The sequence below is a fragment of the Ctenopharyngodon idella genome, chromosome 22 (genome assembly GCF_019924925.1).
Source record: "Ctenopharyngodon idella isolate HZGC_01 chromosome 22, HZGC01, whole genome shotgun sequence".
NCBI classification, from domain to species: domain Eukaryota; kingdom Metazoa; phylum Chordata; class Actinopteri; order Cypriniformes; family Xenocyprididae; genus Ctenopharyngodon; species Ctenopharyngodon idella.
Genome location: NC_067241.1, coordinates 3731902 through 3756120, shown reverse-complemented (window position 1 = coordinate 3756120; position 24219 = coordinate 3731902). Strand labels below are relative to the sequence as shown.

At 40.3% G+C, this 24219-nt stretch overlaps 1 protein-coding gene across 8 annotated transcripts in view; it reads right to left on the bottom strand.

The window, feature by feature from the left end:
• Nucleotides 1-3194: 3194 nt before the first annotated feature.
• Nucleotides 3195-24219, bottom strand: part of LOC127504761 (hemicentin-1-like) — an 80116-nt gene continuing 59091 nt past the window's right edge. The window contains exons 7-19 of one of the 8 annotated variants that reach the window (XM_051879738.1): nucleotides 20803-21057; nucleotides 20178-20468; nucleotides 19597-19851; nucleotides 18800-19090; nucleotides 18254-18508; nucleotides 17629-17919; nucleotides 17076-17330; nucleotides 16251-16517; nucleotides 15971-16072; nucleotides 15289-15345; nucleotides 12088-12154; nucleotides 4125-4172; nucleotides 3195-3764 (exon numbers count right to left, since the gene is read on the bottom strand). In XM_051879738.1, the coding sequence (XP_051735698.1) occupies nucleotides 4169-4172; nucleotides 12088-12154; nucleotides 15289-15345; nucleotides 15971-16072; nucleotides 16251-16517; nucleotides 17076-17330; nucleotides 17629-17919; nucleotides 18254-18508; nucleotides 18800-19090; nucleotides 19597-19851; nucleotides 20178-20468; nucleotides 20803-21057 (2390 nt within the window). In that variant the 3' untranslated portion in view covers nucleotides 3195-3764; nucleotides 4125-4168. The other 7 variants (XM_051879737.1, XM_051879739.1, XR_007927442.1 and 4 more) reach the window with 7 other exon arrangements.

Here is a 24219-nt window from a genome sequence, read left to right as displayed (position 1 = left end):
TTCCCCCTTGCTAAATGATAAATTACGATTTTACTTTCAGGGTTATTAAAGAAACACCATTTTTGATTTCTGTCAGATGAGTTTCAGGCTCTCTTTCTGTTATTATACGTGTGACATCAGTTCATATTTGTGTAAGATTATCTGATCAGCCAAAACATCCAGATCATTTCTATCAAATGTTTTCTACTAGATAGATCTGTTTGTTCCCTAGCCCTTGTTAATTTTGAAATAAATAAAGGAACCGAAACTAAGCTACTGTATTTCACCACTAGATGGCGATGTCTACTCTTTTGTTGTTGTGGGAATGAGTAAGGTTGCTCAAATGAGAAAGAGGACTATCAGTGTTTACTATCAGTGTTTATAATTTTATCTTAATATAGATTTTTATACTATTTTGTATGACATATATTGTATGCAAGATATTACAGTTTTCTTACTAATTTCTAGTGTATAAGTTCTTGCAATGTAACTAGCATAACACAGCTATATACAGGTGCTGGTCATATAATTAGAATATCATCAAAAAGTTCATTTTTTTATTATAAATTATTTTTAAAAATGAAACTTTCATATATTCTAGATTCCCTACATGTAAAGTAAAACATTTCAAAAGTTTTTTTTTTTAATTTTGATGATTAGAGCGTACAGCTCATGAAAGTCCAAAATCCAGTATTTCAAAATATTAGAATATTTCCTAAAATCAATCAAAAAATGGATTTGCAAAACAGAAAAGTTAAAGTTCTTTAAAGTATGTTCTTTTGTGCACTCAATACTTGATCGGCAGGACATATTACAGCAAATGACTTGCTCCTAGCACAAATTACTGCATCAGTGAAGTGTGGCATGGAAGTGATCAGCCTGTGGCACTGCTGAGGCACTATTGAGCCTTCAGATCATCTGTATATTGTTGGATCGACTGTTTCTCATCTTTCTCTTGAAAATATCCCATAGATTCAGGTCAGGCATATTGGCTGGCCAATAAAGCACAGTAATATCATGGTCAGCAAACCACTTGGAAGTGGTTTTTGCACTGTGGGCAGGTGCTAAAGTCCTGCTGGAAAAGGAAATCAGCATCTCCATAAAGCTTGTCAGCAGATGGAAGCATAAAGTGCTTCAAAATCTCCTGGAAGATGGCTGCATTGACTTTGCACTTGATAAAACACAATGGACCAACACCAGCAGACGTCACGCCCCCCCCAAATCATTATTGACTTCAGAAACTTCACACTAGACTTCAAGCAGTTTGGATTCTGTGCCTCTCCAGTCTTCCTTCAGACTCTGGGACCATGATTTCAACATGAAATGCAAAATTTACTTTTATCTGAAAAGAGGACTTTCGACCACTGTTCACTGTCCAGTTCTTTTTCTCCTTAGCCCAGGTAAGATGCTTCTGACATTGTCTCTGGTTCAGAAGTGGCTTGGTAGTCCTTTTCCTGAAGATGTCTGAGTGTGGTGACTCTTGATGTGCTGACTCCGGCTTCATTCTACTCATTGTGAAGCTCTCCCAAGTGTTTGAATCGGCTTTACTTGACAGTATTGTCAAGCTTGCGGTCATCCCTGTTGCTTGTGCACCTTTGCCTACCCAATTTCTTCCTTCCAGTCAACTTTGCATTTAATATGCTTTGATATTTCACTCTGTAAACAGCCACCCCATTCAGTAATGACCTTCTGTGACTTACTCTCTTTGTGGAGGGTGTCAATGATTGTCTCCTGGACCATTGCCAAGTCAGCAGTCTTCCCCATTAGTGTGGTTTCAAAAAACAAAAGATACCCGGATTTTATACTGTAGGGATGGTCATTTAATGAAACTCAAATGTAAATATTCTAATATTTTGAGATACTGGATTTTGGACTTTCATTAGCTGTACGCTCTAATCAACAAATTTACAAAAAAAAACTTTTGAAATGTTTTACTTTACATGTAGGGAATCTAGAATATATGAAAGTTTCATTTTTTAAAATAATTTACAATAAAAAAATGAACTTTTTCACGATATTCTAATTATATGACCAGCACCTGTATATAGCATATAGCATATGTGAACAATATTCTGTTTGACAGATTATTTCTGAGCCTAAATGACCATTAAAATATAAAGTAAACATAAATCAGCAGTGGTTATTTTCTCATGAAAATAACACTGTCATTGATAAAAGTCAAGGATCAATTATGCACTGTAACACTGAGCTAAGCATACTTTGAAGGTACACTATTGGCCCTATTCTTAAGCAGATGACGTCTTCTGTGTTTACGTCCGAAATGCTGGCTCAGTATTGGCCAAAGTTGCTGACGCAGGAGCCAGCCAATAATGAGTCGGTGTTCGGACGTAGAACCTGGAAGCACTGGACGTAAACAACGTATGAGAATGACATAGAAGTTTTTGTGCACAAAAAGTATTCTTGTTGCCTCATAACATTAAGGTTGAACCACTGCGGTCACGTCGACTGTTTTAACGGGTCTTTAGTACCTTTCTGGACCTTGAAAGTGATGATTATATTGCTGTCTATGGACAAGTCATATACCTCTCGATTTTATTAAAAATATCTTAATTTGTGTTCTGAGGATGAACGAAGGTCTTACGGGTGTGGAAGGACATGAGGATGAGTAATTAATGACAGAATTTTCATTTTTGAGTGAACTACCCTTTAAGTGCGCGTGTCATTGAATTCAACTTTGTGGCAGCAAATCCACTGAAATCTCGAGTTTTTAGTTTCACATTCACACAACTTGTTTTCTCACAGTGCACTGAGGCAGCAGAGAATGTGCCAAAGTTTACCAATTAATCAATCCCAGTGAAACACCATTGATGCTAGTGCAGCTTTCAGGCACTGGATGGCTCTCCATATATGACAGTTGTGTTCATGTACTAAACTTACATTTCCAGCTGTGCAAAGATGCAAAGATGCAAAATGATGCAGAAGTACTCTACCAGATGTACAATGATCCCTTGAACAAACTGTATCTGTACTGTTTCTCATGCCCATCTTACATGGGTTTTCTAGAGTCAACAAATTGTTCCAAATCACAAATTAAAAATAAACTGAATCTGGATCCCCCAACTACCAGAAATTTGTTATAAGAACATTCTCCAAATATTCAGTTTTGGTTCTGGATATGTAAAAAAATGTCCAGTTTTCTTGAGGTTTGAGGGTACATTTTATATAAGGTATGATAACTTTGTGTTAGTCTTAGATGTTTATTTGAATGTAAATAATCCAGAACAACACATAAAAAACACAAAACACAAACAAAAACAATATCTCAAATAAAATATGTGTAAACTACTTTTCTTAAAGGGGGGCACTCATACAGAAGGAAAAAAAAAATCTTTTGTTCAATATGCAAATAAATTACAACAAAATAATCTAGTAGATGTATTACAATAATTTTTTTTTTCTATGGTGCCATGTTGTAATATTTGTATTTGCAAGTAACAAAAGAAACAGAAGTAGACAGATATAACAGATATAACTTTGGTTACTTCTTATAATTATAATTTCTTTCTGTCCGTTATTCATCTCCCTCTACAATCACTGTCTTCATTTAAGGCAGTATGCCACAACACTGCAGTTCAATTCAACATTTTCTCAAGCTGCAAACAAGCTGGTTTTCAGCCTTTAAAAGTATACAAAATTGCAGCTGCTACTAGACAAAGTGTCGTGCTAATGCAAACTTTTTTAATATAAGCATGCTATTTAGCTGCCTCAGTGCAAATATAGAAACTCCTTCATAATGTTGATTGCTGACATAATGGTTCAGAGTCCTGGAGAGACAGAAACATGACAATAAGTTCAAAATCTGTATCGTATTTGAAATTGTTATTCTAGAGTCTGAAAATGTTAATCTCAGGTTTCAAGAATTCACTCTGTACATTTTTAAACCCTGGATGGGACTTTTTATTTGCATATTTACAAGGATAATAACAGTGATTATTATTTATGATGTTACTATGTTTTTATGACTGCATGAATATTTAATAAAGCATTGAGGCAGTTTATGACCCAGGGTTAAAAGATGTTAACTCAGGCTTAGTGTGAAACACTTTTTAACACCAAGAGGTAAGACTTTTAAGACCAAGTAGTAAAAAGTACAAAACTTCATTAAAATAGTGTAATTTAACTACCTTTAAATGATGTCAGGACAATAGCTTCTGCCGCTGGTGAGTCTTCATCTTCAAGAGAAAAATTGCGAGTCATTTGTGATAACTGATTCCTGAGATTGTGTAATTATTGCTTAAAAACATTATTATACTCCTGTATTTTATGTACACTCCTAACAATAAAGGTCCCCTTTCAGTCAGTCATGTTCGACTTTGTCAATACTGACATATTGGGGTCTCGCCTGGGAGCCCAATCATCTTCAAGTGGTAACTAAATGAGTCAATGGATATTGGCCAGTGAGATTTGCATGCCAAGCCGCTCCTACCCAGACATACAAGTATACAGGTGCTGGTCATATAATTAGAATATCATCAAAAAGTTGATTTATTTCACTAATTTCATTAAAAAAGTGAAACTTGTATATTATATTCATTCATTACACACAGACTGATATATTTCAAATGTTTATTTCTTTTAATTTTGATGATTATAACTGACAACTAAGGAAAATCCCAAATTCAGTATCTCAGAAAATTAGAATATTGTGAAAAGGTTCAATATTGAAGACACCTGGTGCCACACTCTAATCAGCTAATTAACTCAAAACACCTGCAAAGGCCTTTAAATGGTCTCTCAGTCTAGTTCTGTAGGCTACACAATCATGGGGAAGACTGCTGACTTGACAGTTGTCCAAAAGACGACCATTGACACCTTGCACAAGGAGGGCAAGACACAAAAGGTCATTGCAAAAGAGGCTGGCTGTTCACAGAGCTCTGTGTCCAAGAATATCAATAGAGAGGTGAAGGGAAGAAAAAGATGTGGTAGAAAAAAAGTGTACAAGCAATAGGGATAACCGCACCCTGGAGAGGATTGTGTAACAAAACCCATTCAAAATGTGGGGGAGATTCACAAAGAGTGGACTGCAGCTGGAGTCAGTGCTTCAAGAACCACTACGCACAGACGTATGCAAGACATGGGTTTCAGCTGTCGCATTCCTTGCGTCAAGCCACTCTTGAACAACAGACAGCGTCAGAAGCATCTCACCTGGGCTAAAGACAAAAAGGACTGGACTGCTGCTGAGTGGTCCAAAGTTATGTTCTCTGATGAAAGTAAATTTTGCATTTCCTTTGGAAATCAGGGTCCCAGAGTCTGGAGGAAGAGAGGAGAGGCACACAATCCACGTTGCTTGAGGTCCAGTGTAAAGTTTCCACAGTCAGTGATGGTTTGGGGTGCCATGTCATCTGCTGGTGTTGGTCCACTGTGTTTTCTGAGGTCCAAGGTCAATGCAGCCGTGTACCAGGAAGTTTTAGAGCACTTCATGCTTCCTGCTGCTGACCAACTTTATGGAGATGCAGATTTCATTTTCCAGCAGGACTTGGCACCTGCACACAGTGCCAAAGCTACCAGTACCTGGTTTAAGGACCATGGTATCCCTGTTCTTAATTGGCCAGCAAACTCGCCTGACCTTAACCCCATAGAAAATCTATGGGGTATTGTGAAGAGGAAGATGCAAATGCCAGACCCAACAATGCAGAAGAGCTGAAGGCCACTATCAGAGCAACCTGGGCTCTTATAACACCTGAGCAGTGCCACAGACTGATCGACTCCATGCCACGCCACATTGCTGCAGTAATTCAGGCAAAAGTAGCCCCAACTAAGTATTGAGTGCTGTATGTGGGATTACAAATTTAAGAATCTGTTTAAGATCTGCTGATCCTACATCCTGACATAACCTCACATGAAATACTAAGGTGAAGTATATTGTATTTAACAATTTTGTGGTAAAGATAATGACAATTTAAGGAGATCAAGGCAGGCAGCCCAGGTGTCTGCAACATTAACCTTTTGTCTTCATGCACTTCCTAACCATTTGGCAGGACAAAGCTCAAGATACAGCGGTGCCTTTGTCTCTATGATAATGTAAAGGTATGGGCAATACTGTCAGACTGAGTGGATTAGCACCTCTGCATTTGAATGACACCGTTATGCTGATTAGATCATGGCTGGGAAATGTAGGGAATGGGCTGATTCCTGCACTGCATTTGCATGCTTTGTTTAGATTGTCTCCACCTCTACTCTATGTATCCCTCCCCCTTGAATGTATATGAACTACCAAGTACACTGCCTTAGTTGGACTTGGATGACTACAGCGACGCGCATCGTGTTTCTCAATAAAGAGTAACTTCTGCTTGAAAGATATCCCAACGTCTCCTGGTCTCTGCTTCGACGAGGAAAAAGTTTCCTACATGTACATGCGCATACTTTTCAGTTGGCCAAGATTTCTAAAAATCCTTTCTTTGTATTGGTCTTAAGTAATATTCTAATTTTCTGAGATACTGAATTTGGGATTTTCCTTAGTTGTCAGTTATAATCATAAAAATTAAAAGAAATAAACATTTGAAATATATCAGTCTGTGTGTAATGAATGAACTTTTTGAATGGAATTAGTGAAATAAATCAACTTTTTGATGATATTCTAATTATATGACCAGCATCTGTATAAAGCCAGCTTGCACTCACTCATTCATACTTTGCATCAGAGCCGAGCGATTGTATACAGTCATCGATCTTTTCCAGTCATCAGGAAACGGTTTCCTGATTGCAGTGAAACAGCAATTTTAATTGCTAAAAGAACTTGTTCCTGAGGAGATTTCCCCTGCCAGTGTGAGGGCGCATCCAGCGGTGATTCACTTCCTGAGAGAGCAGTGCATGGTTAAGTGTGGCATTTCACACCTCAGCGCTTTGGTGCACAAGAGCAGATTTCCTAAAAGAGCAAAAGCACAGGCAGCGAGCGTCTTTTTAAAGATGTCTTTCCGTCTGTGTGTTTCTGGATTTGGTCATTTCCAGGCTTCATCTTACAGCCACGAGCTGCCACCTGGAGGAATCATCCTTGTCTCCCGTCCAAGGCCTGTAAGAGGACAGCAGCACTGGATACTAAGGCTTACAGTGCCTCTGGACAGGCCACATCTGCCCTGCATGTCATGGCCATCCTGCAGGTCCATCAGGCAAAAGCTCTTAAAGAGCTGCACAAGGGTAGTTCTGAGCCGGGGTTGATGCAGGAACTGCGCATAGTGACTGACTTTGCCCTCTGGGGTGCATGGTGCGTCCCCCTGTGGCATCTGATCTACATCAGCTCAGTCGTCAACCAGGCCCCCCGCAGAAAGCCAACACACCCTGTCCAGGCCGCTGCACCCTGTCCAGGCAGCTGCTAATCCCTCAAAGCGTCCATCTAAGTGGCTCTGAGAGAGGTGGCCCAGAGATGGAGGGAGCTGGTCTGAACCAGGATGTGGTGATCACACCACTTCTTCCCCTAGAGGAATCCTCATTTTCAGTATCCACGTATCGACGTAACAATGTAACGACATTTCAGTTTCGACATAACGTTAAACGTAACTGACTGAATGAGAATGTCTTGGTTACTAATGTAACCCTTGTTCTCCGAAAGAGGGAACGGAGACATTATATCCCTCCTGCCAGTGAGACCACTGGTCCAAGTTACCACTTGAAGGTGATTGGGCTCCCAGGTGAGACAGTATTGATGTAATGTCTCTGTTCCTTCCTTCAAGGAACAACAGTTACATCAGTAACTGAGATGTTCTTCATTGGCATTGATTGTTTCATGAAGAACTTTTAACATCAGTGGAACCTTTACACTGCACTTAAAGTTCTTTATAGCAAAATAAATAAATAAATATTATTAATAATAAATAATAATACATTTTATTTAAAAGCGCCTTTCAAAACACTCAAGGACACCGTACAGTTGAATGATAGTCATAAAACAAATCAAGACACAATACAACAAAATAACAGCTATTTAATATAAGATATTTAAAATTGATCAGAGAAAGCTAATTTAAAAAGGTAAGTTTAAAGATGTGATTTAAAAGTAGCCAGACAATCACTTTCTTGTAAAGATTGTGGAAGAGAATTCCAGAGACGAGGAGCAGCACAACTGAACACCCTGGACCCCATAGTGTCTAAAAAGCAACAGAGGGTACAACAAGAGAAACAGATGAAGAAGATCGAAGTGTACGCTTCGGGGTGTAGATATGAAGCAATTCAGAGAGATATGTGGGTGCAAGATTGTGAAGAGCTTTAAAAGTGAGAAGCAGAATCTTGTACTCTACCCAATATTTAACAGGAAGCCAATGTAGATGATAGACGACAGGAGAGATGTGCTCAATGGAGGAGGTTCTAGTAATTATACGGGCAGCTGAGTTCTGGACCAACTAAAGTTTATGAAAGAGTTTGTGAGGTAACCCAAATAGAAAAGAGTTACAATAATCAATGCTTGAAGTGACTAGAGCGTGTACAAGAATGGCTGTGGAATAGGATGTGAGAAATGGACGAAGACGGCTGATGTTCCGTAGGTGGAAATATGCAGACCGAGTAATATTGTTCACATGTTCAAAAGACAAAGTACTATCAAGGACGACACCCAGACCCTTAACCTGAGAAGATGAAGATTATAGAATTATCAATGGGAAGTGAAAAGCTATTGGATTTTGACAAATTGGATTTAGTGTCAGCAAGAAGAAACTCTGTTTTATCAGTATTCAACTTGAGAAAATTGAGCGAAAACCAGGATTTAATCTCTTCTAAACAATCCGAGAGAGAGAGAGGAAGACAGAAGAGTAGAATTTGGCTTGGATGATAAATGAGCTGGGTGTCGTCCGCATAGCAATGAAAACTAATGCCATATTTCCTGAAAATATAACCAAGGAGTAATAAGTAAATGATAAATAAAAGAGGGTCCAGACAGAGCCTTGAAGAACACCAGTAGTAACAGATGAAGAGTATGACCTTAAATTTTTTAGCTGGACAAATTGAGTGCGTCCGGAAAGATAAAATCTGAACCAGGTGAGAGGAACACCAGTGATACCAATAAAGAGTAATCTATCTAAAAGAACTTGAAGGGAAATAGTATCAAAGACCGCACTTAAAACAAGTAAGATAAGTATGGTTAAGAATCCAGAATCAGCTGCCATAAGCAGATCATTAATGACTTTTACCATGGCAGTCTCTGTACTATGCAATAGCCGAAAACCAGATTGGAATTTTTCAAACAGGCTATTTTTTAAGAGGTGATCATGAACCTGAGATGCAACAACCTTTTCCAAGATTTTTGAAAGAAAAGGTAGATTGGAAATTGGGTGAAAGTTGGAAAAGTTATTAGGGTCAGCACCCGGTTTCTTGAGTCTTGGAGTTATAACAGCAACTTTAAAAGATGAAGGAACAACCCCAGAAGTGAGAGAAGAATGTATAATATCGGTTACTATACCAAATAAAGTGGATAAGCAGGCTTTAACCAAGTGAGTAGGGAGTGGATCTAACTGACCGGTGGAAGACTTATTATTGATAATAATACATAATATTTCATCAACAGTCGGAAGTTCAAAACTATAAAATGAAGAAAGAAGTGAGTCATGATAAAGCAGATACGACAGATCACATGCCATGCTGTTTTGAGGAGTCAATTGTTGATGGATATTGTCAATTTTAGTTATAAAAAAGGTCATAAATTTGTTACACAAATCACTAGAATATAGGTGGGAAGGAAGGGTATCAGGAGGCCGTAAGATGTTATTTACTGTAGTAAACAAAGATCTAGTGTTCACTTCATCTGACCTAATTATAGTAGAATAGTAATCAGATTTAGCGGTTAAAAGAGCATTCTTGTAAGAGAGCATGTAATCTGCATACATATCTTTATGAACAGTAAGTCCAGTTTTAATGCATAGACGTTCCAAGCGATGTCACTTAGTTTTAAGTTGTCTCAGTTCAGGTGTAAACCAAGGTGCAGAATGAGAAAAATATACAATCCGAGTTTTTAGAGGTGCAAACGTATCAAACACACTATGCAGTCCCTCATTATAATAGGAAACCAAGCCATCCGGAGTAGAAAAGACATCTCTCTTGACAAATTATCAAGTCCATCAGAAAGAGCAAATAGATCAATGTTCTTAACATTCTGAAATGAGATGGAATGACCGATGTTAATTTTTTTCTACCATTAAGTTAACACTGAATGATATTAACTTGTGATCTGATATGGGCAAGTCTGTTGCAAGACAGTTAGAAGGGGTTACACCAGAGCAGCAAATAAGGTCAAGAATGTGACCTTTACAGTGGGTTGGAAAATCAACAAATTGTTGTATTCCAAGGCTATCAAGGCACGATATAAAATCTCTGGTGAGAATGTTATTGACATTATCTATGTGTATATTAAAATCGCCCAATATAATAACATTGTGAGATGCGGAACACAGTAAAGTTAAAAATACAGAAAAATAATTTTAAAAAAAATTGTATTGCTTGGTGGATGATAAACTTGGGTGGATGATAAACAGTAGCTACAATAGTAGGAACAGGCCGTTAATTTGTAAAATAGTGGACTCAAATGATTCATACAAAGGCACAGTTATGGGAGAGCTTTTTCACTTCTCATTATAAAGAATAGCAAAACCTCCTCCTCGGCCAGAGGCACGGGGTTGACAGGTGTAAACAAAGCCGGGAGGAACCGTTTGATTAAGCTGCGAGAAATCATGGGGTTGATGCTATGTTTAAGTCAAACAGAGAAATCAAACTTCTTATCATTCAGGAGATAATAAATAAGAGGTCCTTTGTTTGTTAACGAGCGAATATTGAATAAACCAAAAGTTAGATCATTCATACCGGATTTGGTACTAGTCGTCCTGGCTATGTTGGCTAACACACTGTGGTCAACAGTCCGTCTTGATTTCTTTGATGTACGTGAGGTGGATGACCAAAACGATCGTATTGGACCTGTGTCATCATAGATATAATTCCGTCGTGACCCGCGATGGATGTACTTCTGCTGAGGATAGTATATAATATTATCCTGGTGAGATTGAAGGGTCAGCGGTGGTTCGGTGACACAAAATCGCAATGAGAAAAGTTCCAACGTCTATCAAGTGTCAACGTCACCGGATGGTAGATGAAATAAAGTATAATCCACATGAGAAGTCGGCTGATCCACATTGTTACAAACAAACTCCGGGATAGCTCCTTGAGAAGGGAGCGACGCCGGAAGCCGTAATCAAAAGTATCGGACCAGTCCGGTACAACTTTAAAAGTTAATGAATAGTTGATGTTTTCTATTTGGGTAAAACGGTCCTCAGGTCCTTTTAGTTAAAGAGACCAGGAAAGGCGACAGTAATCAAACAACAAAATAAAGTTAACAGCCTTTTCAGGCTATACGTCAAGCCAAAACGAATTAAAAAAAAAAAAAAAAAAAAAAAAAAATCTCTTTTCTTTTTTAACGCTATTCCAGCTTCAATTGCTATTCAAGGCGAGAAACAGGTTTATTTATTAGAAATAAAACTAAATAAGATGCTAAACAAATTAAAGTGAATCTGAAGCCTACCTTTCTCATTCGGCACTGTTTCAATTTTCGAGACGAATGCTAAATTATTATTTATTATGTAAGCTTTGTACTTCACTCGCATTATCAACATCCTTCACATAACAGCACAGTCAGGCGGTGGTCATGGGTGGTAAACGGCAGATTGTATCACAGAATTAAATTGAGCAGTGTAACGTTTTATATGTTTGGTTGATTGTATTTTATTTTAACAGGCTGCGATATCAAAGCAATGCAAGAATTTGTGGGCGCGCGCGTGAGGCGCCGGCGCGACCACTGGAATTTTTTTTCCAAGACAGTAAACTGTACTTCGTAATTTATGGTCATACAAGTAAAAGCAAGACATAATTAATACATTTACAAAAGACACTTAAATAATGTAAACAAACAGAATGTCTGTTTCCATTCCTAGATCTTTGGAGTGCGCCACAATGAACCACTTTAGTTTTGTTAATCTGTAGACCTAATTATATAGTGAAATACAAATATTATCACAAAATACAAGACTTGGTATATGAAATAGTATCATTTGTTAAAGTAAATAAGTACACGATTGTATTTTTGATTGTAATGTCAGCCAAACACAGTAAAAGGCACACCTTATACTTATACCTTCCATCTCTTTGGGACTGTTGTCCATGTACTCCTCCAAGGGTGAAGCAGTTTCTGTAGAGTAATTAAAGATCCATATAAATGTAAGTGTGGATACATTTTACACACACACACACACACACACACGCTGGGATCCCTTTCGAAAGGGAATTCACTCTGCCTCCGTGTCAGCTTCATGTGACACCACGATATGTGTATGCACATGAGTGAGCAGCTCGCATGCTCAGACCTTGAGGGGGCTTTTTGCATGCATTTTAAGTGCCTTCCTATGAGGAATTTCACTCTTGTCTGGCCCTTTTTTCGAGAATTCAAGCCAGCCATCTGTGTCTCGCGGTTCAGGACCTGCCATGGCTGAGGCGAGCAGAAAACTAAATGTTGTGGGATTACAGGTGGAGCTCGCGGATTATTTCTCATTCATTTAAGGCTGACAAGTGTGAGCCGACTCCTTGCTTCGAGCCATGAAGAACATGACAAGGCTGATGAGACTGATGATGTTTTAAAAGAAAAAGAAAAAACAAGCGCTCTCAGTCTGCTTGCCCAGCATATGACGAGTTTTTAGATGTTATCCCTGTTGGAAAAAAAACTGGTTTAGGTATGTTTTGAAGCATGGCAGCTGGTTTGAGCTGGTTTATGCTGGTCCTCAGTTGGCCATGAGCTGGTTTAAGATGGTCCTAAACTGGTTATAAGCTGGTCCTGAGATGGAGCTAGTTGCTTAGGACCATCTTAGGACCAACACTTGACCAGCTTAAACCAGCTCATGACCAGCTAAGGACCAACTAAGGACTAGCTTAAACCAGCCGCCATGCTTCAAAACATACTAACCAAACTACTACAAACATACTAACAAACTAACCAGCATAAGCTGTTTTTTTCAACAGGGATGTCCCACGTCATGGCGAGATTAGATATGCCGTGGAAGCACGAGAACCCCAAGCCCCTTCGCGGTCACGTAGATTAACGGTTCCTGTCGGGACATACGTAACTGTCAATCTCATACGTGCCTTCCTTTTCTCCCAGATCTTCACACTGAGGTGTGGAGATCTTAGAGAAAGCCATATTCTGCCCACATCCACCGCGCGCAGGCGATTTATGATGTTGTTGAGGGGATGCAGGAGCATGAGAATGCATCGATGCCTCCGACCAAAGAGGCGTTGGCCAGCTATTTCGTGATGGGCGTGGCATCCACGTTGAAGGCTCCGTCTCTGCCTACTAACGTTTGAGCATCATCTCGCATCTTAAAGGCAGAGCATATGCGGCAGTAGGTTAGGCTGGCACATTGATGCATACTTTGGCTGTGTTGCAAGCCTAACAGGCTGATCTGCTGAGGACCTGGTTATGCCAGGAGGGGCTTTGAGGCCTCCACTCCTAGAGCTCAGCTATGTTTGCCAAGTTGTTAGGCTCTCTCTAAGCCTCCTTGACTACTGCAGGGGGTCGTCTGGCCTCCTCTCGTTAGCGAGAGTTATATTTATTTAGGTTTCCACTCTCCAGGGCTCCACCAGGGTAACAGTTTGAGTTGGCTCTCTGTGTGCCTCCTTGCTAGACATCCTGAGTGTGGGGCATTGTTAGGCCTCCTCACGATTAGAGAGTAGTTATTCTGAGGCCTCTGCTTCTAGAGCTCGGCTATTATTTGCTAAGTCGTCAGGCTCTCTTTGAGCCTCCTTGGCTAATATGAGCATCGTTAAGCCTCCTGTCTGGCCTAACAACGTATTATTATTTAGGCCTCCACTCTGTGGAGCTTTGTGGGCCAGCTGGACTCAACCCGGCACTGCCCCTGGGTTAGAGTGTTGTCGGGGCTCTTGTTGAGGCCTCCTCTCTCCAGGGCGGCTTTTTGGAAGTTTGAGTATTTTAGGCTCTCTGTGAGCCTTTTTGGAAGCTGGCCTGAGTATGAACGTAGCTAGGCTTCCTCTCTTAGAGTCTTCCTTGAGGCCTCCATTCTTGAGAAGCTCCTGCCTATGGTTGTCACTGGTGCACCTAGGGATGAAGACTCTTTGAATCTTTCACTTAGCTCAGCCAATAAGGCATTCATCCCTTCAGCATGGCAGCATGGGTATTCCGTTCCCCATAGTGACCCCTAGGAGTGCAAGTTCCCTCTAGAAAGGGAACGTCTCAGGTTATGCACGTAACCATAGTTCCCTGAGAATAGGGAATGAGATGCTGCGTCCCTTTGCCATGATTCAGGCATTCCTGCTCAGTCTCTTTCAGACAAGAAGTGGATGACGTAAGGGCACGTTTCAGGTGCCCTTTTATACTCACGGTCGCACCTATGGTGACGTCATAGGCTGCATGTCAAGTTCATTGTTGTATTTAGACTTCAGACACTTCAAAGACCTGGCATGCCGGAGGCATCCCCCCTAGCAACCCCTAGGGGATGCAGCATCTTGTTCCTTATTTTCAAGGAAGCATGGTTACATGCATAACTTGAGACATTTTCATGTTTTATGAGGACTTTCCATAGAGATAGATTTTTTTTTTTTTCTGTTCAAACTGTATATTCTATCCCCTAACTGTACCCATCACAGAAATCTTTCTGCATTTTTACATTTGTAAAAAAAAAAAAAAAAAAAAAAGAATACCACTTAGTATGATTTATAAGCTGTTTTCCTCATAGGGACCAAAAAATGTCCCCACAAGGTCAGAAAATTCTGGTATTACTATACTTATGGGGACATTTGGTCATATGTGGTTTATGGGGACTCTCCATAGATGTAATGGTTTTTATACTGTACAAACTGTATATTTGTAATGAGGATCCACTGTAGGCAAGTCGTGGATAACCCAAGTGCAGTTTTATTCCATTACAAGATAAAACAAAACAATGTAGACTTGACTTAGCATGGCTTGGCATGGCATGGCATGGCATGGCTTGAGCTTGGTAAACAAAGAACAGGAACAACTCACCAAACAGTGGTACACAAAATAATGCTTAACAAAGACACATGGCATACATGAGGGCTTAAATACACAGGGACTAATGACAAGACACACCTGTGCACAGTCAACCCAATGAACCAATGACAACACAGGACACATGACAAGGGAGCACAAGGCAAAACATAACAAACCTGGCAAAGAAACAAGAAGCATGAACATAATAAAACATGAAACTTGAACATGAACACAAAACCAAAACTATACGTGACAATATTCTATCCCCTATCCCTAAACCTACCCCATCACAGAAAACTTACGGTTATTGGGGTCTGCCATTGAGAAAAACAAGTCCTCTTGTACTGTTTCTTTTTTCTCTAAAGATAAAGATATGAAACAAAAGTTTTGTAAGAAGTAATTAAATGTAAAATGTTACTAATATAATTAAAAACACAGAAGCTAAATGTTACTGTTTTTACTGTATTCTTGATTAAATAAATGCAGTCTTGGTGAGCATAAGAGACTTCTTTCAAAAACATTTAAAAATCTTGCCAAAACTCAAACTTCTAAATGGTATTGTATGACAACAATCACAAAATGGCTGAATCCACGTCAAAGGTTTACATGTTTAAAAGCAATTTTATATTTTTAGGTAGCAGCCATTTACACTAAATGTACTAGAGGCTGTAATAACTTCAGACCAACAACTGAATGAAGTACAGATGTCTCTCTTTACTGATTGCTTGTTATCATTCAACATCACATGCTTCACTCGCACTCGACAGCACAGCACACAGTCAAACCACTTTTCTTAAAGGGGAAGTACAACACTACAGAGGGTAAATAGTGTTTACCTGTTTACACTGCATCCATTGATAGATACTATTCAAAGAAAGTGTAAATACAGTAGAAACGGTACTACAGTATTTGAAGCAATGGTTGTTGGTGCTTGGTGTAAATAGATACTGCTTGTTTTTTTTTTGTTTGTTTTTCTGTTTGTACCTGATTTACAGGTGAATCTTAGAACAAGGCATCCGATAATCAGGATTACAATACAGCAGATGAGAAATCCTGAGATGGCCAGCAGAATTTTTCTTTTTAATACTGTAATAATGGGGGAAATAATAAAATTAATCAAGTTTATATATAATTTATAATTATTTAATCTAAATGTATGATCTTGAAAATCTTGATGATAACTTGACATTGTTCTAATCCACAAATATTTCACATCTATAGATTGTATGAAAGAAGTTTATTAATAAATATTTGCATTACTCACTAATATTATTGGCCGTGAAGCCCTCACTCAGAGCGGAGTACAGTGGTCTCTCTGTCCTTATTCCCTTGCACTTAAATTCACTTTTAATAGTTTCTTCAGTTGCTGTCACTTTGAACAGATCTGACGACCCATTGAGCTTCTGTCCGTTCTCGAACCAGGCGTAGCTCCACTGTCTGCTGTCTGAGACGTTACACCTGAGGGTCAGGATATTCCCAGACATGATGTCGCTCAATTCAGTCTCCAGACTCAGAACTGCAGGTGGACGCGCTTAGAACAAAACAAAAGGTTACTTTATAAATAATTTGTTATAAAATATATTTCATACTGAGCCTTCTAATTACTTCTAATCAATAGGCATCAGTGCTTTTACTTTTACTAGTTTTTTAACTATTTAAAATGCACTTCCTTGGGAAATCAATACTTTCAAAGCATATCATGCAGTAAGCTACACTTAAAGTAATAGTCCACCTATAAATGAAGATTATCTCATCATTTACTCACCCCCATGTCCTTCCACACCTGTATTTCTTCTGTGGAACATAAAATAAGTTTTTTTTTTTTTTTTTTTTTTTTCCAGTGGGGTCCAAAACAACATTAGACCAGCTTAGACAAAAGTACATTATTCAAAATATCTTCTATTGTGTTCCACAGAAGAAAGAAATTCATACAGGAATGACATAAGAGTGAGTAAATGCTGATATGGATTTTCACATTTATGGGTTAACTATCACTAATTTAATATTTTTATTTCATTGAGTTCTTTGCCATGGTCATATTCTGTAAAATAAATGGCCACAAGAGGCAGTTTATATGGGCACAAGAGACCTTTGACTCGCACTTGTAGTGTCTCACTGTCCACTGAGAAGTCTCCTCTCTTTGCTTTGCAGTGATATACACCAGTGTTAGAGAGAGATGCTGAGCTGATAGTGAAGGTTGGATCTGTGATCAAGGTTTCTGAGTCTTTATACCAGTCATACTTCCATCCATCAGCAGGCATGTTACAACCAAGCTGGACTTCCTCCTCAATGTAGAAGAACTCAAACCACGGATCTTTTCTGATGTCTGGTTTTGGTGTGTCAACTAGGAGCAACAGGAGTAAAATTAGAAATAATGGACCAACTTCAAACAATAACTGAGTTGCATGTGCTTGTTATTCTTTATAATCCTCACACATAATTAACTGAATTTCTCACTGAAAATCCTTTTGCACATAGTCAGGAAGCCATAAACGCTGACACTAATCTCTTCAGTGCAACAGTAAAGCAGCTAAACCTGTTCTATGGAAAGAAAAATCCACATTGACCTCTTTAAGACACCTAGCTATCACTATCTGAATAGTTTTTGTTCATTTCTGACTTTCAGAAATAGTTTCACTTGCCATAAATATGAAGTTGCAAAGCTTCTGCTTGTCTTGTAGTCACTGGCATTCTCTTCAGATGTTTTCCTCTGCAGGTAAACTGTCCAGAATTACTCACTTTTGCTGAGCTGATTGTGAGTGTGTCTCCAGAAAAGGTAATGTCCTTGTCAACTGAAAGCTGAGCTCCATTTATAAACCATTCATAGCCCCATTCATTTGAACCTCCATCAGTTGAACACTTTAGAGTCACTTTTTCACTTGGGTAAAATGTTTTCCATTGGGTCTCTATTGACAGTTTTGGTTGAGGCGGCTCTGCACAGAAAATAAATAAGTAAATAAAACAGTAATGAACAAAAGTGGAAAAGTGAATGAAAAGTATTAAACCCAGTTTCTTAGATATCAAATCATTTAGATTGATATCCAAGTAAATAAAAGTTAGTAAAATACTTATTTATTAAATAGTTATTTAACTCTCTTGATTCTAAATTGTTTCATTTAAACATTTGGTGGATGCTTCCAAAGCAACCTATGACTTATACAGTTCATGGATTTCCTGGAAACTTGTTGAGGTATTGTAAACTGAATGCACAATGGGAATAATATTTCACAATAGAAATGACCATAAAGAGGTAAATTATGGTCTCACCTTCAACTCGCACTTGTAGAGTCTCACTGTCCACTGAGAAGTCTCCTCTCTTTGCATTGCAGTGATAGACACCAGTGTCAGAGAGAGATGCAGAGCTGATAGTGAAGGTTGGATCTGTGATCGAGGTTTCTGAGTCTTTATACCAGTCATACTTCCATCCATCACCAGGCATGTTACAACCAAGTTGGACTTCCTCCTCAGTGTAGAAGAACTCAAACCACTTATCTTTTCTGATGTCTGGTTTTGGTGTGTCAACTAGAAACAAGTAAAATTAGAAATAATGGACCACCTTCAAACAATAAATGCTTTGAGTTGCATATGCTTGTTATTTTTCATAATCCATGAGTAAATGAACTGACTCATGCTGCTAATAGTGTCTGGCCAAAGTCAAAAGAGTAGACAGACAAACTGCAAATATTCACATGAATCACTGTACACTGATACAGGCTGATGCAAATTAAAAATTAGCTTCTTCATTGAACTTATTTGGGTGCCTGTTAATTTCATTCATATATATTAATCATAGAATATAATAAGTAGTTTAACCATAAATATGAAGCTGCAAAGCATCTGTTTGTCCTGTAGTCACTGGCGTTCTCTTCAGATGTTTTCCTCTGCAGGTATACTGTCCTGAATGACTCACTTTTGCTGAGCTGATTAAGAGTGTGTCTCCAGAAAAGGAAATGTCCTTGTCAACTGAAAGCTGAGCTCCGTTTCTAAACCATTCATAGCCCCATTCATTTGAACCTCCATCAATTGAACACTTCAGAGTTACTTTTTCAGTTGGGTAAAATGTTTTCCATTCAGACTCTATTGACAGTTTTGGTTGAGGTGGGTCTGCACAGGAAAAAATAAAATAAATAAAACAGTAACGAACAATTGATGTTGAAGAGTGAATGAAACTAGAAGCCCTGTTTCTTGGTTATGAAATCAAAAAGTCTAAAATACTTTTTTTATATTTTAAAGTATATTTTGCCTTGATCTTAACTTAAATTGTTGAATAAAGTAGTTATTTTTGTTTTGTTTTTGTGAACAAAATGTATTCGTGTCACTTCATAAAATTAAGGTTGAACCACTGTATTCACATGGAATATTTTAATGTCTTTAGTACCTTTCTGGGCCTTGAAATTAAATTGCTGTCTATGGAGGAGTCTTGGATTTCATTAAAACTATCTTAATTTGTGTTCCAAAGATGAACAAAGGTCTTGTGGCTTTGAAACGACATGAGGGTGAGTAATTAATTACAGAATTTTCATTTTTGGGTGAACTAACCCTTTAAACATTGCAAACTTAACGATGCAAAACAGGCAGATTTTTTCACAGAAATAACTCAACAGACTTACATTTAACTTGCACTTGTAGTGTCTCACTGTCCACTGAGAAGTCTCCTCTCTTTGCTTTGCAGTGATAGACACCAGTGTCAGAGAGAGATGCTGAGCTGATAGTGAAGGTTGTATTTGTGATCTGGGGTTTTGAATCTTTATACCAGTCATACTTCCATCCATCAGCAGGCATGTTACAACCAAGCTGGACTTCTTCCTCAGTGTAGAAGAACTCAAACCACCGATGTTTTGTGATGTCTGGTTTTGGTGTGTTATCTAAGAATCACAGGGACAGAATTAGTAATAATGCACTCTCTTCAAACAAAAACTGCCTTGAGTTGCATGTGCTGGTTATTCTTTATAATCCTCACACAAAATGAACTGAATTTCTCACTGAAAATCCTTTTGCACATAGTCAGGAAGCTGTAAACGGTGACACTAATGTCTTTATAATTCAAAGGTCAGTGCAACAGTAAAGTAGCTAAACCTGTTCTATGGAAAGCAAAATACTCATTGACCTTTTTAAGACGCCTGACTTTCACTATCTGAATAGTTTTTGTTCACTTCTGGCTTTCAAAATTTTCAGAAATAGTTTAACTTGCCATAAATATCCAGTTGCAAAGCTTCTCCTTGTCTTGTAGTCACTGGAGTTCTCTTCAGGTGCTTTCCTCTGCAGGTATACTGTCCTGAATGACTCAGTTTTGCTGAGCTGATTGAGAGTGTGTCCCCAGAAAAGGAAATGTCCTCATCAATTGAAAGCCGGGCTCCGTTTTTAAACCATTCATATCCCCATTCATTTGAACCTCCACCAATTGAACACTTCAGAGTCACTTTTTCACTTGGGTAAAATGTTTTCCATTGAGTCTCTATTGACAGTTTTGGTTGAGGCGGCTCTGCACAGAAAAAATAAATAAGTAAATAAAACAGTAATGAACAAAAGTGGAAAAGTGAATGAAAAATATTAAGCCCAGTTTCTTGGATATCAAATCATTTAGTTTGATATCCAAGTAAATAAAAGTTAGTAAAATACTTATTTAGCAAATACTTTAACTCTCTTGATTGTAAGTTGTTTCATTTACACATTTGATGGATGCTTCCAAAGCCACTTACGACTTGGAACAGTTTATGCATTTCCTAGGATCTTTTCGAGGTATTGTAAACTGAATGCATAATGAGAAGACTATTCCACAATAGAAATGACTATAAAGAAGTAAATTGTGGACTCACCTTCAACTCGCACTTGTAGAATCTCACTGTCCACTGAGAAGTCTTCTCTCTTTGCATTGCAGTGATAGACACCAGTGTCAGAGAGAGATGCAGAGCTGATAGTGAAGGTTGGATCTGTGATCAAGGTTTCTGAGTCTTTATACCAGTCATACTTCCATTCATCACCAGGCATGTTACAACCAAGCTGGACTTCCTCCTCAGTGTAGAAGAACTCAAACCACTGATCTTTTCTGATGTCTGGTTTGGGTGTGTCAACTAGAAGCAAGTAAAATTAGAAATAATGGACCACCTTCAAACAAATGCTTTGTGTTGCATATGCTTGTTATTTTGCATAATCCAAGACTAAATGAATTGACTCATGCTGCTAATAGTGTCTGGCCAAAGTCAAAAGAGCAGACAGGAAACGTCTCAGGTTACGTATGTAACCAGGGTTCCCTGAGAGGGAACGAGACGCTGCGTCAAGCGCTTTGGGAACGTCTCTGCGTGAATGCGTCGTGAAGCACATGTGAAATCTGCCCAATGGCATGACGGAACGTCATAGGCAGGTGACGTCATGACCAGGAAACTATAAAGCACACCTGAACCAAACAGAGTTAGCTTCTGAAAGTCAAAGTAAGTCGATACAGGTATGCAGGGAGTATGGCAACGGGACGCAGCGTCTCGTTCCCTCTCAGGGAACCATGGTTACATACATAACCTGAGACGTTCCCTTTCAAGGGAACTCGTGCTGCGTCAAGCGCTTTGGGAACGAGATACCCACGCCGCCATAAGACTGAGTGCCTGTCTGTGTGAAACTGTTCTGCGCACACTAAGACACCAGCACTCTTGACTCCGGGGTAGAGGCCACATCTAGGTTATAAAACCTAACAAAAGTGTGCGGCGAGGACCACCCCGCCGCATCAAAAAACTTCTTGGAGGGACACTCCAGACAACAGGGCCAAAGAGGCCGCCATACTCCGCGTAGAGTGAGCACGGACCTTAAGTGGAGAAGGAAGACCGGCAGACTCATACGCAAGTGAGATAGCCTCAACTACCCACTTGCTCAAGGTTTGCTTAGATGCGGGGTGCCCCTTACGTGGGGCCCCGAAACAGACGAACAACTGATCCGTCTTACGCCACAGGGCAGCTCTGTGGACGTAAGCATCCAAAGCCCGAACAGGGCACAGCAGATTAAGTTTTTCCTGGTCTGGATCCAGAAATGGAGGAGGGCAAAAGGCCTGCAACATAATAGGGCCCGCCACATTAGTGGGGACCTTAGGGACATAACCTTTCCCGAGGAAAGAGGAAGGCTTTGACCATGCCTGGCGCAAAGTCCAAGCAAGAGGGAGAGACCGAAAGGGCTTGTAGGTCACCAATTCTCTTTAACGAAGAGATAGCGAGGAGGAAAAGAGTCTTTAGAGTGAGGAATTTAACATGAACCTCTTCGATAGGCTCGAAAGGAGCAGTAGACAGGCCCTCCAACACTATGGCCAAGTCCCAAGTGGGAACTCTCTGACGTGCCGCAGGCCTCAGCCTCAGAGTACCACGGAGGAAGCGAGTAACCCATGGGTATCTGCCAAGAGAAGCACCCTCTAAAGGAACATGGTAAGCCGCAACGGCCGCCACGTAGACCTTTAGCGTCGAAGGAGATAAACCAGAAGAGAACTTTTCTTGAAGAAACTCCAGTACTGTACCGACTGGGCAGTTAACAGGATCAAAGTTACGTTCTCTACACCAAGAAGAGAAAACATTCCATTTCAAGGAATACAGCCTCCTCGTGGAGGGAGCTCTGGAATGGAGCATAGTCTCCACTACCTCAGTAGGGAGACCGGAATCTATGAGCTGTGCCCCCTCAGAGGCCACGCCCACAACTTCCACAACTCCGGGCGGGGGTGAAGGATTAAGCCCCCCGCCTGCGAGAGTAGGTCCCTCCTGACTGGAATCGAGGAGGGACATAAGGTCCGAGAACCATACTCGGCCCGGCCAAAACGGGGCTACTAGGAGCAACTGGACCCCGTCCTGGCGCAGTCTCTCCAAAACTCCCGGAAGCAGAGCAATCGGGGGAAAGGCGTACAGACGCAGCTTCGGCCACGTCTGCACCATAGCGTCCAACCCCAGGGGGGCTGGATGTGAGAGGGAGAAATATAGAGGACATTGGGTCGTTTCCAGAGACGCAAACAAGTCCACATCCGCTTTCCCAAAGCACTCCCAAAGGAGCTCCACCACCTCGGGGTGGAGTCTCCACTCCATGGGCCTCGGCCCCTGCCTCGACAGGATGTCTGCTTCCTGATTCAGACGCCCTGGGATGTAAACTGCCCTGGCTGACAGCAACTTCCCTTGGGCCCACAGAAGGATCTGGTGTGCCAACTTGCATAAGGGGCGCGACCGCAGACCCCCCTGATGGTTTATATAGGAGACCACCGCTGTATTGTCCGTGCGGACCAACACATGATGGCCCCTGAGATCTGGGAGGAAGTGTTTGAGTGCCAGGAACACAGCCATCATCTCCAACTGGTTTATGTGCCAGGAAAGATAATGACCCCTCCACAGACCCTGAGCCAAGCGACCACTCATGACCGACCCCCAACCGGTGAGGGACGCATCCGTCGTTAGCGTTAAGCAACGACAAGGAGCCCCCAACACCGGGCCTTGGGAAAGAAACCAGGGTTTCTTCCACATGACACAAGCACAAATGCATCGCCGCGTGACCTTGATCATGCGAAACGGATTTCCCCTCGGGGAAAACCCCCTGGTTTTGAGCCACCACTGCAAAGGTCTCATGTACAGCAGGCCAAAAGGTATCACGTTGGACGCAGCTGCCATCAGACCTAACAGTCTCTGAAACGGTTTCACAGTGAGTGACTGACCTAGCTTCAGCTTGTTTACGGCTGTGAGAATGGCCTCTATGCGAGCTGGCGACAGACGAGCTTGCATTGACACTGAATCCCAAACTACGCCTAGAAAAGAGGTTCTCTGAGCTGGAGAAAGCACACTCTTCTTTGCGTTTAGCCGTAACCCCAGACGCTTCAAATGGGCGAGAACAGCATCTCGATGCTGAACCACCAACTCTTCTGATTGTGCTAGAATCAACCAGTCGTCTATGTAATTCAACACGCGGATGCCCTGGAGTCGCAGAGGAGCCAGAGCTGCATCCACGCATTTTGTGAAGGTGCGGGGAGATAAAGCTAGGCCAAAGGGAAGAACCCGATATTGGTACGCTTCGCCCCCGAAAGCGAACCTCAGGAACTTCCTGTGTTGAGGAAGGATGGATATATGAAAGTATGCATCTTTCAGATCTATCGTGACAAACCAAACCTCGAACTTGATTTGTGACACGATCTGTTTCAGAGTTAGCATTCTGAACTTGAGCTTCTTTACAGAGCGATTTAATAGGCGCAGATCTAGAATGGGACGCAACCCTCCATCCTTCTTTGGAAC